The following is a 19445-nucleotide window of genomic DNA, read 5'->3' on the forward strand; positions in this document are numbered from 1 at the left end:
CGGGTTCTTCCCGCTTCTTCCTGCTTGTTGCGAGGCAAGATTACCCGCTTTCCCACTTTCCAGTATCGTCAGAGCCCGAGTCGCGTCACAGTGCTTAAATTTGCATACGCGATCTGATTGGATGACGGATCCGTCGCTGCCGAAAAAGTTGAACATTTTTCAACTTTTTGACGGTGGCGAACGCTCCAAGTCAACTGACGGATCCACAATGCATTGCGCGACCGTCCCCATTCAAAGTCAATGGGCAACGGACAACTGACGGAGGTAGTGGGCACGGGGCGTAACGCGAGTAACGCGGTTGGTGTGGCCGTACCGTTACGCCCCGTGCCCACTACCTCCGTCAGTTGTCCGTTGCCCATTGACTTTGAATGGGGACGGTCGCGCAATGCATTGTGGATCCGTCCGTTGACTTGGAGCGTTCGCCACCGTCAAAAAGTTGAAAAATGTTCAACTTTTTCGGCAGCAACGGATCCGTCATCCAATCAGATCGCGTATGCAAATTTAAGCACTGTGACGCGACTCGGGCTCTGACGATACTGGAAAGCGGGAAAGCGGGTAATCTTGCCTCGCAACAAGCAGGAAGAAGCGGGAAGAACCCGGCGAACCGATTTGATTGGCTGACGGATGCATCTGCAAAGACTACCCCCCCATCCGTCAGCCACGCCTTCTGACGTCCGTTGACTGACGGTGCAGTGGGCACGAGGCGTTAGGAAAGAGGGGGCCGTGTTATCCCCATGGTTACGAGCCAGGCCATCTTTATGATACTTTTTCGGCCGTTGTTTAACTGTTATGTGAGAGATAATGTATAGAACGAGGACCGGTAGACGCGCAGTGAAGCCTGACCATCAATCTGACGCGGACAATAAATAAATCTTGGCTCAGACGATCTTGCTTCACAATTCATACGCATCATGCGTCGGAGCAGATTGAAACGGTAATATAAGTTTTTTTAGGATAATTTTTTTCTCTAAATTGGAGACTTTCTTCAGTAAAGGTGATAAAAATGCCATCGATTTCTATGTGTACGATCATATAAGACAAATCCCCATGTTTAAAACCAAACAAAACCATGAAAAGTGTTTTTTTGGTTAAATGGCTGCTGCAACAGAGGAACTGCTATAAACTGAATTTATTAGGCAGAAACTTTAACATAACAGCCCCATCTAGTGGTGGAGCAAAACCTGAAACAAAAAAAAAATTAACTAGCTCAACTCAGGGACAAGAAGGACAAATATTACTTTGTTATTTACATACATAGTAATTTAATCATTTTCACCAGGTAAACTTCACACAGAACAGGGACAAAGAGAAGCACGGTTTTACTGGTGTTATGTACAAGAGGAAGATACCGTCTCTCTCTCTCTCTCTCTCTCTCTCTCTCTCTCTCTCTCTCTCTCTCTCTCTCTCTCTCTCTCTCTCTCTCTCTCTCTCTCTCTCTCTCTCTCTCTCTCTCTCTCTCTCTCTCTCTCTCTCTCTCTCTCTCTCTCAACAAAGACTCAAACACTCAACTGGAGAATGTTGGTCAAAGTTTGCCAAAACTCATTCAACGTGTTTGTCACAAAAACCTTCACCTGACAACAGCCAACAGCCACCAATGGGGAATAACACACTGGTCTAATGTCAGTGTCCAAGCACCCTGCACGCATTCCTGTCCTGGAAGTCTGGCAGAGAGCTGATTGGGCGCCAGCAGACCTGCTACTTATCCCCATGTCCTGACATCACCTGGCAATACAGTCATCTGACAGGATGATCACATGACATGCGATGGTGTTGCAGCTTATAATTGCTTCCTGTGCTAATCACACATTGAATAAATATGTTCGATAACTCCTTATTTCTGTCGGAAATACGAAATACAGTATCAGTATTTCAACCAAGAAGATATGATGCAATGTGCCAAAATAATGTCAAATGAATAGGACTGTAACAAAAAATACCTAGGGTTATGCAACATTTCTCGTAAGTTTACATTAAGGCGTGAATATACATTTTCCAGTTTAAAATTGTGTTATTCTGACTGAAACATATAATATAATAATTAATAACATTTACCCAAGTATGTGAGCGGTGTCAGCTCACTTTTCAACAAAGGCCACAATTCTGTTGCAATACATTTTATGTGTTCGTTATACCTTTACCTTTGATGCAAATAAAACATTTCAATAAACCTATACTCTGTCAAAGCTTTAACAGAAAATTTAGGCCAAAGTGAATTCCACAGCTTTCAGCTGTTCTGTGTCAAGCACTCTAAGGCATAGACATCCAGGACCCCTTAATAGAGGACCTTTGAACTAATCCTCATCGATCAAACTAAAATCTAAAGATGAATTGCAGACTGATGTCATAGGATACTATTCCTTCTTTCTTTCCCTTTTCAAAAACCAAATGGAGTCTGATTGGAGGATGTGCTGTTTTTGACTTGCGACACTCCTCACAGTGCGCAAATAATCAACATCACAAACATATGGCCATCCATATATATAAAGTCTTTAAATCTGTGAACCATTTTCCTAACAAAATAACCATAAAAGCTGTCTATGCAGAAAGGAGAGCTTGTCTATCAGCAGATAGCCCAAGGGTGGGCGTGGACCGCTATGTACATGGTGAGCTACAGGGAGCACAGAGTGCAGCTTGGACTAACTGTGATCACTATCACCCGTGGCTAGCAGGACAACTTTCTGTCACAAAAGCCCAAAACATGGATATTATGTACAGTTTCAGTTTTAGTTTGTACACGTTTTAGTTTGCAATGGTGCTCGGGCTTACTTCCTAACAGGTCAGTGTAGGCATGCATATAAGATATACTGTATATGAATGGAAGCTTAGAGCAAAGGTTAAGGGTATGCTTGTGTCTACATGCTTGCACTGCATGTCTCTGTACATCTTCATGTTTTTATTGATTTTTGAGTGGATGTTTAGTAATCAGACCGACCATCTAACAATCATTAACTCTGTCAGATCTAACTGGAAAGTGCAGTTTTGTCTCAAGTAGTTATGTGAGAAGGGTGCCCTCTGTCTCCAGTGTTGTTTGCCGTTGTTTCCCGGCTGCTCAGGAGGTTGTGGTTCAGAGTCGGTCCTCCTTGTGCTCCAGGGTGATGTAGACGATAGGCACGAGGCCCTGGCTCCCGCCCAGGGAGCACAGCAGCCAGTCAGCGCTGGCCTTGTTCAGCACCTTCAGTCTGTCCCCTTTGTGGAAGCTCAGATGGCCTGGTTCAGAGGCTATGTGGTGACACAACGCCCGCACCTCACTGTGGACAAGAGGTCAAGGAAATGAGTCTTAATCTTTATGCATGCAAAACATGCTTGATATGATTAGTAGTAAATAGTTATTATAGCAAATCCATTTATTTTTAATGGAGAGCGGACATGTGGGTGCCACAAGCAGTGAGTATTGGACAGTAGTTCGCCTACATTATCGCTGTTGTCCCACAACAATCGCAATCAAGCAAACAAAGTAGGAGCGGCAAATGAAAAACACAAAAGCCCACCTGGAATTTGACACCTGGAATGTGACACCTGAAATGAGACACCTGGGATGTGACGATATAAACCTCCAGGAAACTGGAGGATTACAGAGAGCCCGCGTTGCGTTACTGAAGGTTGCACAAGGGGCCCACTCTCATTTTTGGTCTCACTTCACAAAGACGTTTATAAATTCTCCTATTTTCGGCCTGTAGCTTGGCTTTTAGAAAGTTTTCTGCACTTTGTTATTGCTAGGGACCTAACGGCATTTTTGGATTTAGTTTTCTATTACATCTTCAAATTTCCCAAATTATCCCATCAATTTAGATTTGTGCACCGTAATCTATCAGGCTGCTATTAACCCAGGTAATGCTATAGACTTCACAAGAATAAGTTATGGTAATGATGTCAAATTACCTTAAGAGTAAATATCTAACAACTCCAACACCACTCTACCATGCAACCATGCACCTTGTTATATTTACTCACCATGGAGATGGCTGGCTGCTTGCAGAAGTTGGATTCAAGGCTTTGCTCTGACTGGGTAAGATTGGAGACTCTTTCTTTCCTGTTCCTGAACCAAGGGTCTGGGTCATAAGGTCGAGAACCGAACGATCGAGGCCAAGCCAGCCGGATGGTGGCCTTGAATGGTCAGATCAGAGCAAACATTACTAAACATGCAAATTAGTTGATTGTTTATTATTACATAATAATGACTGTGTTCTACAACATTAACTTAAATTTGATGTGGAAAGACATTGCCATTTTGACAGCACAAGTGAAGTCAAACTGTTACTATGATAGTATATTTTACTTATATGATATTATATAATACTATACCAATACAATAAGTCTACTATCATAATAATATAACTTTCTTACTTTCATTCTAAGAACGATACAGAGCCTCATCTGACTTATTTATTAATAATAAGGCTTTCTCGCATGAACTCCGGAAAATCAGGTCTGAAGATAATCGTGAGTTGCCCTTTCACACTTGCAACACACAACAGGAGATAAGCCATATCAGGCGTGGTCACACGTATTGGAGATTCTCAATATACTTAAGGCGAGGGGTGGCACCTGGTTAGAGCATGATGTAGGAAGGATGTAAGTGTTCTGTTAACAACACGTAGAGGTGGCAGGTAAGGTTTCACACTCTTTAATACTGACTCTTTTTGCAGTGATATCAATACTGCATTTATTAAGACTGGAAATCTGAGAGAAGTTGGAACGAAAAAGACCAGCCAGAAGAGAAAAGCATGAAGCATCTACCCTCCTGAATGAGTTGAAGGCCTGAATACCATCTTTCAACACTCACCTGCTCTTCCTGGCCCTCTGTTGGGCTCCCTCCTTCCTAGAAGGTGAGCCGAGTGTCGATCCAAACAACCTGCCCCAGAGGGGGCTTTCTGCTGGGACGGCTGTGGCCTGGGCCTCCGCCCCAGGGGCCTCCGCCCCAGGGGCCTCCGCCCCAGGCCCAGCAGCCTCAGGGCCAGCGGTCTCCTTCTCCTGGCTGAGGACAGACTCTGGAGGGCTTCCCATCCATGAAGTTCTGGAACGTGCTTCTGCAATGGGGGCCTTCAGGCTTCTTCTGCCCACGTGTTCTTCTGCTTCCTGCTTTGACTCCGCCCCTTCAACGACACCCTCTCTGCTTGGCGGGGGCTGCCTTCTCTCCGATGACCTCCTCCTCTTTTCACTTTTGATGAACTTTGACCCCTCAGCTGATGGGTCGATGTAGACCTGGGAGGACTGCATCAGTTGGTACCACCAGCCCGCTTGGCGGTCAAGATCCCTATCTCTCTCCTTGACTCTCTTTCTTTGTCCATCCTCTGCATGGCTCTCTTCCCCTACACCTTTCATCCTCTGGCCACTGATCCCTTTCTCAGGCCACAGATCAGCTATCACTCGGGTTGACAGTAGATTGCCTTCAACTGTGGTCTTTCTGCTGACAATGGCTGTTGACGGCACAAAGTTGTTCCCTCCATCTCTACTTCCACCTGTCCCCTCCATCCTCGGCCCCGTTCCTTCTCTTCTTAGCCCCGCCCTCTCCTTCTTGGCCTCTCCGCCCTCCTTCAGTGATTGGGTCACAGCAGCGCCCCATCCTCTCATGAGCTGGAAAGTGGAGCGTGTTGATTGGTCGACAGAGCAGAGCTGCAGCTTGCGGAGGAGGTGCTCTTGATCTTTCTGGAGGAGGTGGGACTCAAACAGTACGTCCAGGTCGAAGGGCAGGAGAGAGAGCGGCTGCAGCAGCAGCAGCAGCTCCTCAAACAGCGCCCGACACGGCCCCTGAGACAGGGGTAGGAAACCCCGCTGGTCATAGTGAGCAGCTACTATATCTGAGGGGAAAAAAACACTGAGAAATTACTACTGCAACCAAACTACCATAACCAAACTACTGTTAACTGTAAACTACTGTAAACACACTACTGTAAATCAAACTATCATAACTAATCTACAATAACCCAACTACTGTCAAATAACTACCATAACCAAACTATAATGAACGACTACAGTAAAGAAACTACTTTTACAAACGACTTTACTCAAACTAACAGAAAACAAATAACTGTAAACAAACTACTGTCATAAAAAGTAAAGTGGGATCTGACCTTCGTGTGTATAGACATGATTGAACCAGAATTCCAAAGATCTCAAGCTGAAAGATAAAAGGACATAAGCATAAACCTACATGGGTATTTCAACATAAATAACGCAGGTTGCAGTTTCAGCATTTAAAGGAAACCAAACACCTTTGTCTGAGGCAGTGAAATCATATATAATCTAAATGTTAAAGGAAAGTGTTAATTTTATTTACATAGTCTGTAATACTTTACAATATATCTCGTACAGATGGTGATGAATAGTTGTAAGGTTGTCTTAGAGGTTAGATGTGGTCAACCAAACATTAATGGCTCCTGGACCGACATTGGCATAGAGCACTGTTTGAAGAGCACAGAGGAGCATGCAGGAGCCTGGAGGAACTTACTTGAGCAAGCCGAAGATGAAGGCATTCAGCCTCATGTGATTGCTGGTGAGTTCAGAGAACTGGCTGACCTTGGAGAACAGAGCGTAGAGCAGCCGTGTGGAAGGGCCTGCACAACAAACGGATGACGTTTTTATTTGATCAAAAAGCACACATTTGTCATTCAGGAACAGGGTTAATTGCATCTTAGGAATCCTCCTGAAGGATGGACTGCATTTATACAGCGCCTTTCTAACCAGTGGCCACTCAAAGCGCTTTACAATATTGACTAACATTTACCCATTCATGCACACATTGACACACCGACGGAGGATTCAACCACGCAAGGTGACAGCCAGCTTGTCAGGAGCAGACAGGGTGAGGGGTCTTGCTCAGCGACACCTTGACACTCAGCTAGGAGGAGCCAGGGATTGAAGCAGCAACATTCAGGCTACCGGCCAGCCTGCTCTACCTCCTGAACCACGTACCCCTCTGGATGCCTCCATGGAGAACATTTGGGTTCAAACTTTGAACTTTTTGACAACTAGACTATCCTGCCCCCCATGGTATGTTAACGGGGTCATCCTGATGTTCCCCGCTCGGGGAACATAGGACCCTTTTTGGGAAAAGCGTGGAAAATAGGACCCTTTTTAAAAAAAAGGGTCCTATGTTCCCCAGTCTCATACAAAGAGGGGAACATAAGACCCGGGGAACATAGGACCCGGGGAACATATACACGCACCCTATGTTAACCATGAGCAATGTAGCTGTGAAGGAGGGTGACTCAAAACCTGAATTATCTGACAGATCTGGTGAATTGTACTTTTAGTCGAACGGCAGCAGATATAAAGCCTAGGTCCTGTTATATCACTGTTGGCATAGAAACTGCCATTACACAACGTGATTGGCACACCACTTACACATGCTTTCATACAGCTAACACAGTGCTAACACACAGCTAACACATGCTTTCATACAGCTAACAGAGTGCTAATACACAGCTTACACATGCTTTCATACAGCTAACTCAGTCCTATCACACAGCTAAAACATGCTCACGCACAGCTGACACAGTGCTAACAGACAGCTAACACATGCTTTCATACAGCTAACAGTGCTAACACACAGCGAACTCATGCTCACGCACAGCTAACACAGTTCTCACACATGCTAACAAACAGCTAAAAGACAGCTAACACATGCTTTCAAACAGCTAACACAGTGCCAACACAATACTAACACACAGCTAACAAACAGTTAACACATGCTTCCATACAGCTAACACAGTGCCAGGGCTCTGTGACTGCATACATTTGTTTCCACAGACATGGTGACTAATGTATGATAGTAAGCATTATTGGCCCTTAACACTAATATTCAGAAACAACACTTCCACAAAAGGCTATTGGCTTAAGCAACACCAGTAGAGGCATATACTTTGCCCTGAACTTTTAAACGTTGCAAACCTGCAAAAACATAATTATATATGTATGTGGCATTCAGTCCAATGCTTAAAATATATCTGTGGCATTCAGTAGGCCAATGCTGTGGTAAAGTGTGTAAAGTATGACCAAGTGTTTCTTTCTGTTCAATAGATAGAACTTCATCAATCCCCTGTAAAATAAATGTGTTAATGTTTGTCCCTATAAAACAATTATGGTAAAAAAATTAATACAAAACATGACGGTAACAAAGTAAGTCAAACCGTTCAATTGGCTCTACTTAACCACTCCCCCTACTCACTTCCACCAATGCAAAGTGAACAGAACTGAGTAGGGGAGGGCGTAGCCTAACTAGTTTGTGAATGACCCAGAGAAACACAACGCAAATTCAATGTGAACATGTATGTGGCTTTTCATAAAATCCCGGACGATTTTGAAATTCCGCCACAAGTCTTTTTAAAAGTGTCTCAAAAAGAGGGCATGTCCGGGCAAAAGAGGACGCCTGGTTACCCTACGTACAGGAAACCCATTTGATTCCTACCTGTTCTACTGTTGAATAGCGGCGCAAATTGGTGTGCACTATCCTGGTAATTTCGCCGCGTGAGAAATACGAAGTGCGGCGTGTGAGCGTGTGCATGGGTTGAATTGTGTGTGTCTCACGCCAAATGCGTGAGACTTGAGAGCCCTGCAGTGCTTACACACAGCTAACACATGCTCATTCACAGCTAAGGCAGCACTAATACGGTCCTCACCCAGCTGTGTTGAGGCCTCCACCAGGCTCCAGGGCTGGCACCGACGCTGGCCAACGATCAGGTCCAACAGGTGGGCCTTCAGCCCGTCCTGAAGCACCTCCCGCAGGGCTGGACACAGGTACTTGAGGATCAGGTGGCCCACGTTAGGACTCACCCAGCTGTTCCCCAACTTTGCCTGGGAAAGATAAAATTTAATTTTCTATTCCCAGAAAGGTAGTGAAAAGATGAGTTTTATTATCCCAGATGCGAAATGGTGGTGACGTAGTCATGTAGAGCGTATGGGCTAAACGGTTGACATTCTCCTCCTCTGACGGTGGCAGCTGGCTCTTATGAACATGCTCTGCTCAACCATTCTGGCTAAATGAACAACATGACTATTTCACACCGAGCAAGAACACCATGCATCCGACTGGCATAATGTTGGAGTTTATGATGAAAAATTAACCATTTTATTCGTGAGCAAATTTGATTATTTATTTCATGCTATCGCAAAAAGTTACACCTTTACCTACAGGGGGCCAGTGTTTAAGGTATCATGTTCACCATTACCTACAGGGGGACCAGTGTTTTAGGTGGAGCAAATACCAACACTAGGTTTAACACTACTTTAATCTCCTGTAATTAAATGTATTCATATATGTATTTTACAGAAATGCGTATTGTTGAACATAACATTATCCAATATAATTTGACATAATGTTATCCTACCTTTACGTCCGGGTCTCTGCTGGTTCCAAAATGGGCCACTATCAGATCCACCGCTGTGTTCACTGCCTTGACCAGACCTGAGAGAGATAGACAGATAGGTACTGCTTATAGATTGACAGCTAGGTACTGCTGAGAGAAATATACACATAGGATACTGCTGAGAGATAGACAGCTAGGATGCTACTGGAAGCGACAAATAGACACTGCAGAGAGAGATACACAGATAGGGACTGCTGAGAGAGATAGACAGATAGAGATTACTGAGAGGGATAGACAGATATGATACTGATGAGAAATAGACATGTAAGATGCTACTGAGAGAGAGAGAGAGAGAGAGAGAGAGAGAGAGAGAGAGAGAGAGAGAGAGAGAGAGAGAGAGAGAAATATAGACTATTGAGAGAGAGTGACAGATGGGATACTGCTGAGACATGGACAGGTAGTATTGTGCAGAGAGTTATAGTCAGATACTGTGGAGAGAGATGGACAGAAATATACTGATTAGACAGTTAGTCAGATGGATAATATGGAGAGAGGGACAGATAGATACTGATCAACAGGTGTTCTTCAGTTATGCTACAGGTGGACTAAACACACGGGGCGCCCACACGGTACCTTTTTTGTGCGGCAGGTCGACGGAGGGCTTGGAGGAGGGGGGTTCCGGGGAGAGGCAGAACTCCTCTGGGGGCTTCTCTGTCAGGGAGAAGTAGTCCAGGAGCAGCTCACTGTAGGAATGACCCCCTACTCACAAACACACACACCCACACCCACACCCACACCCACACCCACACCCACACACACACACACACACACACCCACACACACACACACACACACACACACACACACACACACACACACACACACACACACACACACACACACACGCACACACACACATGTTATGAATGTCTTATGTCTATATTAAACAACCCTTTATTGAATGTTTATTGTGAATTAAACCCTTGAATAAAGCACCATGATGTCGGGGGGCGTGGCTGGAAGAGGCGTGGTCAGAGGGGGCTGATGGGAAATCAAAGACGTTGCGTCTGAATCTGCGTGGCGCCTTCCCCCCGGAGGTGGAGTCTGGGGATCTTTCCACCCCCAGCGGGTTTCTACGGCGATACTCCCGCCACTTTAGGGCCTGGGGGGACAGGTGATGCGCTGGGGGGGGGGGGGGGGGGGGTGGGGGGAGTGTTGGGTGGGGGGGGTTGGGTGGGGATGGGCGGTTCAGGACGGGGGTTTAGGGGGGATGGTAGATTCGGGGGTAGGGGGGTATGGTTGTGGTAATGGTAGGAGGACGGTAGGTATAGACGGTAGGGTATTGGTGGGTTTGGGGGTAGGGTGATGTAGGGTATTGGTGGGTTTGGGGGTAGGGTGATGCAGGGTGTTGGTGGGTTTAGGGGTAGGGTGATGCAGGGTGTTGGTGGGTTTAGGGGTAGGGTGATGTAGGGTATTGGTGGGTTTAGGGGTAGGGTGATGTAGGGTATTGGTGGGTTTAGGGGTAGGGTGATGCAGGGTGTTGGTGGGTTTAGGGGTAGGGTGATGCAGGGTGTTGGTGGGTTTAGGGGTAGGGAGATGCAGGGTGTTGGTGGGTTTAGGGGTAGGGTGATGTAGGGTGTTGGTGGGTTTAGGGGTAGGGTGATGCAGGGTATTGGTGGGTTTAGGGGTAGGGTGATGTAGGGTGTTGGTGGGTTTAGGGGTAGGGTGATGTAGGGTATTGGTGGGTTTAGGGGTAGGGTGATGTAGGGTATTGGTGGGTTTAGGGGTAGGGTGATGCAGGGTGTTGGTGGGTTTAGGGGTAGGGTGATGTAGGGTATTGGTGGGTTTAGGGTAGGGTGATGTAGGGTATTGGTGGGTTTAGGGTAGGGTGATGCAGGGTGTTGGTGGGTTTAGGGGTAGGGTGATGCAGGGTGTTGTGTGGGTTTAGGGGTAGGGAGATGCAGGGTGTTGTGGGTTTAGGGGTAGGGTGATGCAGGGTGTTGGTGGGTTTAGGGGTATGGTGATGTAGGGTTTTGGTGGGTTTAGGGGTAGGGTGATGCAGGGTGATGGTGGGTTTAGGGGTAGGGTGATGTAGGGTATTGGTGGGTTTAGGGGTAGGGTGATGTAGGGTATTGGTGGGTTTAGGGGTAGGGTGATGTAGGGTATTGGTGGGTTTAGGGGTAGGGTGAGGTAGGTTGTTGGTGGGTTTAGGGGTAGGGGTGGATGTAGGGTATTGGTGGGGTTTAGGGGTAGGGTGATGTAGGGTATTGGTGGGTTTAGGGGTAGGGTGATGCAGGGTGATGGTGGGTTTAGGGGTAGGGTGATGCAGGGTGATGGTGGGTTTAGGGGTAGGGTGATGCAGGGTGTTGGTGGGTTTAGGGGTAGGGTGATGCAGGTCGTGGGTAGAAGGGGGTTAGAGTGAGGTAATGGAGGAATGATGGTTGATGAGGTGAATGTGTGATCAATTTATACAAGAGATAAACATAAGGAAGAGGATACATTACAAAATGGTGAAAATAATTGAAATGAAATCGTGATTAGAGTAATGAATGGAGAGAGAAGAGAGAAAATAAATTAAGTGTAAGATTATGAATTCATTGTAATAGCCTTTTCGACTTGTAACTTTGTCAATTTGATCATGGACACCTCTGTGGTTTAACCATGGTTCATTGTGTTGAATATTGTAATTCATTCATTATATGCCTAATATAAAATGTAATTTTTTTTACAATAAGGTAACATGGGGTGCAACTATTTAACGGCATATAAAATGTATGATACATATTTTTTAACAAGAATAAGTAACATCATGTCCCAAAAACACTGTAGAGATCAGCTAAGCCCTGTATACTAAGATCTGAATATCTCAATCCTCTGTAACCATCCAGTGACCTTTTTTACACAAAGGCGTTTTGAACCTCTCTTCAAATCGCAAATTGTAAACAGTTCTTAGATCGCAATTCACAGAGAGAGAATTTTTCTGTCTAAACAATCACTGTCTTTTGACGAACAAAAGATGTAGATGACTGCTCTCGAAAAGCCCTTCAGAGGGATGTACATTGTGGAGTAGAGCCAGTCACGTGCTTTGCTTTGATAGCCCCTGTCGTCACCCAATGTCGTACGCAAATGAATATGAGACATTGCCATGATGGGCCTCTTTTTTTTTTACAATTGAACGATTCCTAGCCAAAGCTGTGTAAACTGGTACTCAATGGTCGGCAAGTCTTACCCTTTCTCGGAGATTGCAAAAACCATGGGTTTTGTAAAATTCAGGAAACCGGAAAACCAAGCGAAAACTTCTCACATTACTCTATATAGTCGATATTCATAAATGGACGTAGCATCTAGATATCCTCAAGTGAAAATAGGCTCCCAAATTATCCACAGCAACTACAATGTAGCAACGTACAACCCCAACTCATGCAGTCAATTCAACAATTTTGTTATTACATGAAATTTACATTAGCCATTCATGATAAAGGCCTGTTACAGCCCTCTGTTACAACAACAGAACAAACAACAAATGGAACACGAATAGGTCTAAATGAAGAGCCATCACCACGGCGATGTCTTACCATTGTATGGTCGGCATCCAGAGCTCTTGGTTCCATCTGGTGGTCTGCTGGAGTCCATGCCGACCAGGGAGCCCAGCACGTCCCTGGGCATGCTGGGAGCTGCTCCATGGTAACAGTGGCCTTGAACCGGGGACAGAGTGGGGGGAATGGACTCAGCGTTCTGTCCCAGTAGATCAGGGGGAGGGGCTTGTCTGAAGGGGTCTGAGGGCAGGCTGTGGAGGGGTCCCAGGCCTGGAGACAGCAAACAGGACCGACTGCATGCCGACTGGGGGCTGGGCGTGCAAGTAGAGCATGTCCCAGAACTGACCGCCCCCTGGTGGCGGACGGGGGAATAGCTTCCCAGAGGGGAGGGTCTAATAGAGCCAGGTGGGGGGCCCCCAGCGGGCCCCTGCCGGCTGCCCTGGTCGCCAAGCACGTTCTCAGTGGAGTTTTCACTCCCCTCCCCTCCCAGGGTCCCAGCGGGGGCCCGGGTCTGCGCCCCAGAGGCCCCCACCCCGGACCCCATGCCGGCAAGCAGGGGGCGCTGGGGCTTGGGCTGGGGGGGTCTGGCCCCCAGCGGGTGCTGGAAAGAGAAGGGCTGGATGGGGAGGGAGGTGGGGCGCTGGTCCTTAGAGTAGCGCACCATCTCCATGGAGCCGTCCTTAGAGATGCACAGACTGCCTGGAAGAAGACAGAAACAGGGAATGAATGAATGCATTTTTCTTTGGTCGTAACCAAAGGGTAGGGGCAGAAGCTTCAGCTTATATCAAGCCCCCCCTTCACACATTTTTAAAAGTAACAAACAAATGTCATCCAGTGTGCTTGCATGTACAGTACATGTATACACTTACCTACATATATACACTCAGGGAGTGAACAGGATAGATAAGGAGTTAGAGAAACTGGTGTCTGACTCTACCAAGTACTACCGGGGTGTGAGGCTGGGGAGCTTCCCGCGTTTATTTATTGAGGAGTCACAGGGGGGGGACCAAGAACCAGTCAAGGGAGGCCCATGGGATATCAGCAATTAATGCATATATGTGTAGATATTTGGATATATGCAAATAAAGCAAATACCTTGTGACAAAATAATATTGTTTAGTGCCGATACACCATAGACGTTGGACGTTGACAGCGCTCTGATCCAATTTAATTAGGCATCGTCAGATTGAAAATACACCACCCAAATGCCATTGGAGGGGGCATTAATAAATAGGCACTCCTTTTTCACAGGGCGGTGCCGGCCCCGTGCCCCTCCCCTTTAGACCCGCCCCTGGTGTGAGGTGAGGTCCAGTGCATTACACAAGCGGTTTATCCCGTTCAGGCGCACTTATCGAGGTATCAAGTTACTGGTGCAAGATGAACAAGACAAGCCCCACTTCTACTGCATCACTCTCTTCCCTACACTCAACACAGTGCCTGAGTGACTTGTCAAGGCGGGGTAGATGGACTGCATTTCTAACACACTTTTCTAACCAGTGGTCACTCAAAGCGCTTTACATTATTGCCTAACATTCACCCAGTCAGCCAACTCGTCGGGAGCAGTTAGGGAGAGGTGTCTCGCTCAGGGATACCTTGACACTCCGCTAGGAGGAGCCGGGGATCGAACCAGCGACCTTGCGGTTACCAGCCAACCCGCTCTACCTCCTGAGCCACATCCCGCCCTAGTGTGGCTGTGGGGGATTCGTACCTTGAGCATGGGCCTCCATGCCACTGAGCAGGCACGGTTCCAGGCTGCCCATGCTGCAGCAGCCCGCCAGGGGCGACGGGCCAGGGTTCCCCCCCTGGGCGTGTGGCTCTGGAGGGGGGAAGGCGTCCAGGGAGGTTAAGGGGCACCCGGAGAACAATGCCTCGCCCCCCTTCAGGGTCGGGGAGCTCGCCCCCCCCCCACTCCTCCTCTTGCTGCGGGCGATCTCGGCGAAGGAGGTGACGCGGGGCGGCGGCGGGAGGACCTGGGCCGCCGTGTCGCTCAGGCGGACCGGGCAGCTGAGCATGCGCTCCAGAGAGCCCAGCCGGGCGGGCGGGACCTGGCCCAGGTTACGGTCGTAGCTGCGGGAGCGGGGGCGGGGGCCTCCTGCGCAGGAAGCGTTCCCGTTGACGCTGTTGACGTACAGCTGGCCTTTAATCGCCGCGGCGACACGGTCCTCTGGTGGCCGGGTTGGATCGTCCTCATTCTTCTCTTCGTTTTCATTTGGCTGAGCACAAAAACACAGTGTTAGTTCATGGGATTAATAAAAAAGATTATTAAAAAAGTATATAATTATATAATATATATATTAAGAAATATTATATTTCAACAAAGGATGAGGACAGTTATCACGTCGCTGCGAGTTTTGCATCAGAACACCTCTGATTGGTCGAGCAGGGAACGAAGGTAGCACTTTGTTTTCAACAGCCAAACAAGAGAGTAAAATGAATGCACCCAGCGAAATCAAAGCTTATTCTCAGCTGGTTCAACATTTTCTTCACGTGCACTTTTTGGAAAGGAGAGGGATTCGGAAAAGACAGGGAATAACATGCAGCATAGGATAGCAGGTGGAAATCATCTGGGCCACTATGAGGCGTTCTGCTTCTGTGCTTAGCGTAACAGTTGTTGAGCCACCATTTGAACATATATTCAGTGAACCCGGTCTCGTTATTCTGTGTCCGGATTTTCTCGCAGGTATGTGTGGGGGCATCTCGGTGAAGATCTGCGTGATGCAAACGCTTTGTACGTAGAACTGTGAATCCAGCCTAACTCACCCCTAAGGAGGCTGTAGTGGTGTCCTCTCCTGGTCTGAACAGGTAGTATTCTCTGGGGTGATTGGGCGTCGGACTCCCCTTGCTGGGCTCCTCGGAGCAGCTGGTGGCCGAGGAGCCCACCGGACTCGGCGACGACTGGGAAGACAGGTCGCAGGTTACCAGCTTGTAGTAGTTCTGGGTGGCCACCACCAGCCGCGCCTGGCTCTGCAGACAGGAAGTGAGGTCGCCGGACGACCCTGAATGCAGAGGGTGGTAGGAGTTGCAGTTGGCGTCGAGGTCATGCCCCTCCTGGGTGGAGGAGGAGCGGGTGGAGGACGTGGAGGGGTGGGGCTCCTGCACTGCAGGCTGGCTGAGGAAGGCGTTCTGCTGGTGCGACGGGAGGGGTTCGTTAGGGGAGGTGTGGAGGTCCAAGTAGAACGCCCCAACGGTCGGGTTCCTCTGACTCCCCGGGGAGAGGGAGGGGTCTCGGGAGTAGTTGAGGTTGGTGGGTTTGCTCATCTTGTTGTAAATGGCGCTGAAGTTGACCAGCACCCCGTCAGAGCTGTTGCAGGACGAGTCGCTGCCGTAGCCCTGCTGGCCCCCCTCAGAGAAGGGCTCGGGGAAGGAATGCAGGAAGTGCTCCTGGTAGTCGTGGGAGTTGCAGGAGGACACCGTCTTGCTGCTCCGCCCACACCCCATGTGTTGGTCCTCATCGTCCTCATCCTCCTCGGCCCAGTCCTGCTCCACACAGTCCATGGACATGTTGGAGCCGCTGCTGCCGTGACGCCGTTGGCCGGCCAATCCCAACAGCCGGAGGTCGTCCAAGTGATTGGATAGCTCAGAGGCCATGCCCCTGAGAGACTCCTGGCTCTCCTCCCCGATAGACCCCCACTTCTTTCCCAGGGTGCCGCGCAAAGCAAAAGGCTCCGAGCCCAGGTCCAAGTCATGCAGGCGGAAAGGAAGGACCTCTTCCTCGAGAGTGGAGCTGGGTCGGCCGTGGAGGTGGAAAGAGGAGTCCTCCAGGTAGCCGTATAGGTTGTCTCCATCCTCATCCTCCTCCTCGTCCTCCTCACAGTGACCTGTGTTGAGCAGGAAAGGGTTGTGGCGAAGAGGGTTTCTGTTGCAGGTCTTGGCTCTGGGGAGAGTGTGAGCGATCACGAGGTGGTCCTGGGAGTTGGTCGAGGAGTCTCCCCTCCGTTCGTCTCTAGCCTCCATCGCCCGCCCCCCGGAGGAGGTGTGAACGAGGCTGCCGTACAGCAGCCCATCCTTCTGGAGGATGTCTGTCTCGGGGAGGGAGGTGGTCCGGCTGAGGCCTAGATTCTCTGAGGAACTGAAAGGGTTGCTCCTCTTTAGCGATCCCCCAGACCCTGCCTGCCGGCTCCCGGAGACCTGGCAGTGCACCAGGGGGATGTGGTGCACGATGAGGGTCTCACCAGACAGCTTGGGGGACCGGTCCATGATTGAGACTTTAGCCAACAAGCTGGACTCTACAGACCCCCTGGTGTGAACGAAAGGGAGGGGTTACGCTGGTGGCTGGATGGGGGGAGGGTCTTCTACGCTTTGCTCCAATGGGCTAGAGAGGAAGGGCATCTCTGGATTTGGAAGGCGAGATGGTAGAAGACAACGTCACGGTCAGAGCGGGGCATCTAAGGAGAGGGAGGAACATGGATTAAAGAACTTCATTGTGAATAAACCACTAAAGGAGCAGTTTTGAATGTTTTGTTTTGCGTATTATGTCTTGTCACTGTTTACATTGTTAATGTATGTGGGCTCAGGCCTGTCAAACCCTTTCACTGTTGCATGTTCTTCGTCATGATTTTTGCTTTAGTCAATTATATTCCAACTCTGTTGAGCTACAATGCAGAATTTAAATTTAGGTTGTAATTAGTAACATTTGGCCAAATTGGAACAACCAACATGAAATAAAGCAGTAGGATCGTTGGTTCTGTTTAATTTAGCTTTGTTGAGGACGTGCAAGTCATAGCTATAACTGAAATTACATAAAAATCGAATTAAATCCAATCAAACCCCTGAAAAGTCTTCACACGTTGACAAGAGCAGCTGACTGCTTAACATGCTCTTTAAAGCTATGATCTCATTCTGTCACACACACAGGCAAGCACACACACATAAAGGTATGCTCCCTCACACACGCGCACACACGCGCACACACACAGACTCACACGCACACTCCCACACACACACACACACACACACACACACACACACACACACACACACACACACACACACACACACACACACACAAACACACTGCCTGACAGTCATATGGAGAAGTTACATAACAGATATTCCAGAGGCTGATATAATATTATATTATGAAAAAAAGACTACATAATTATGTTATTAATGGTAACACATGAGTAAATTTACACATTACAACTTTACTACGCATACCATAGGGCTATGGTAGAGACAGTAGGGCTAGGATAGACAGTGTAGGGCTATGGAGACTTCAGTGATAGGATAGAGACAGTAGCGCCATGATAGACAGTTGGGCTATGTTAGAGGCATAAGGGCTTTGATAGAGACAGTTGGGCTATAGAGACAGTAGGACTAGAGACAGTAGGGCTAGGATCGACAGTAGGGCTAGGATTAACGGTAGGGCTATAGAGACAGTAGGACTAGACAGTACGGCTGGGATAGACAGTAGGGCTAGGATAGACAGTTGGGCTATAGAGACGGTATGGCAATGGTAGGTGGTTGTTCGCGGGCCGATACAGACACCAAACCGGAATGTATAAAGTAAACAAGCATAATAACGGTGATGATTAACGATGATTAGGCCTTTGCGAAGTGGCCCGAATACCGATTCATTCCATTCCGACTGCATGAACATAAATATAAACGAACCCGTACGAATGAAACGATGAAGCCTTCAGAAGACGCGCATAGCAACGCATGTCCCTGCTTACAGCCCTGGGGAGTCTATCATAATAATAGGCTACTATTTTATCATATTAGGATTAGGCGTGAGGTCGTTTTTTGTGTTGTTGTTAGAGGTTGCCCATCGTATACGTCATTCTGCAGGCTGCGATGCGGTGTTGGAAAAGCGATCTCATTTACTAGATCTAGTCCAATAATACTCACCTCTCAGCGTCTGTTGTCGTTTATATTCCGAAATAAATGCCGATTCGATCTGATCTGATGCCAAAATATCAACAACAAAGACCAGAGTCGTTTGTGATAGTCCCGCCCCAGGCCGCTATGTGCACCGGCAGTGCGTCTGCATGGACATCTGTTATGGAGCCGTCTGCAGGACAAACAACACCCAGGGAGGGCCCTGCGTCACTGGGGCAGCCTGACGTCGCTGCTCGGCCCGTTAGTCGAGTCTCTTCACTCTTCTTACTGACTGTTAGTTTTAAGAAAATAAGGTTAATATTGCACAACAGCAACGACCCTATTCCTAAAGACTGAATAATCAGACGACTGCACGTTCTGATGGGCAATTCAACAGACAGGCCAACTCAGAATGAGTGTGAATCACAATAGATAAATAGACGAACTGAGGTCTTCGGATAACCACCCCTTGTGATTGTCAACAGCGCATGATGACCTAAAACGTGGGGGAAACACTAGCTGGTAACATTCAGTTATGTATCTTTGCCTTACATGGATTTACCACCATCTAATGGTTGCATTGAGTACTTGCACCTTTACTTAAAATGCACGCTTACTGAAGGCCTGTGTGCTGCAAAACATGAACAAGGTAGCTTGTTACATCTCCATGTAGCACTTAAAAGAATAGTTGGGTTCCTAATTTAAAGGGGGGGTCTGGGGGGCCTCCCCCAGAATTTTTTTTGCTTCAAAGACACTGTTTCCCCTTATTCTAGCAACTTTATAA

General features: G+C 47.9%; 1 protein-coding gene across 2 annotated transcripts; it reads right to left on the reverse strand.

Annotated features, from left to right (window-relative positions):
• Positions 1 to 710: 710 nt before the first annotated feature.
• Positions 711 to 19169, reverse strand: rusc2 (RUN and SH3 domain containing 2). 2 transcript variants are annotated; one of them, XM_056592333.1, is made up of 13 exons: positions 18692 to 19169; positions 15602 to 17226; positions 14550 to 15054; positions 12881 to 13540; positions 10302 to 10487; positions 9939 to 10064; positions 9327 to 9403; positions 8619 to 8793; positions 6449 to 6554; positions 6072 to 6118; positions 4784 to 5798; positions 3952 to 4104; positions 711 to 3248 (listed from the first exon to the last, which is right to left on the reverse strand). In XM_056592333.1, exons 2-13 carry the CDS (start codon positions 17036 to 17038, stop codon positions 3065 to 3067), a joined length of 4671 nt encoding a protein of 1556 aa, XP_056448308.1. In that variant the 5' UTR covers positions 17039 to 17226; positions 18692 to 19169; the 3' UTR covers positions 711 to 3064. The 2 variants fall into 2 exon arrangements, with proteins under 2 accessions (XP_056448308.1, XP_056448309.1); XM_056592334.1 differs by lacking the exon at positions 10302 to 10487.
• Positions 19170 to 19445: the final 276 nt, after the last annotated feature.

The sequence above is a fragment of the Gadus chalcogrammus genome, chromosome 6 (genome assembly GCF_026213295.1).
Source record: "Gadus chalcogrammus isolate NIFS_2021 chromosome 6, NIFS_Gcha_1.0, whole genome shotgun sequence".
NCBI lineage: Eukaryota > Metazoa > Chordata > Actinopteri > Gadiformes > Gadidae > Gadus > Gadus chalcogrammus.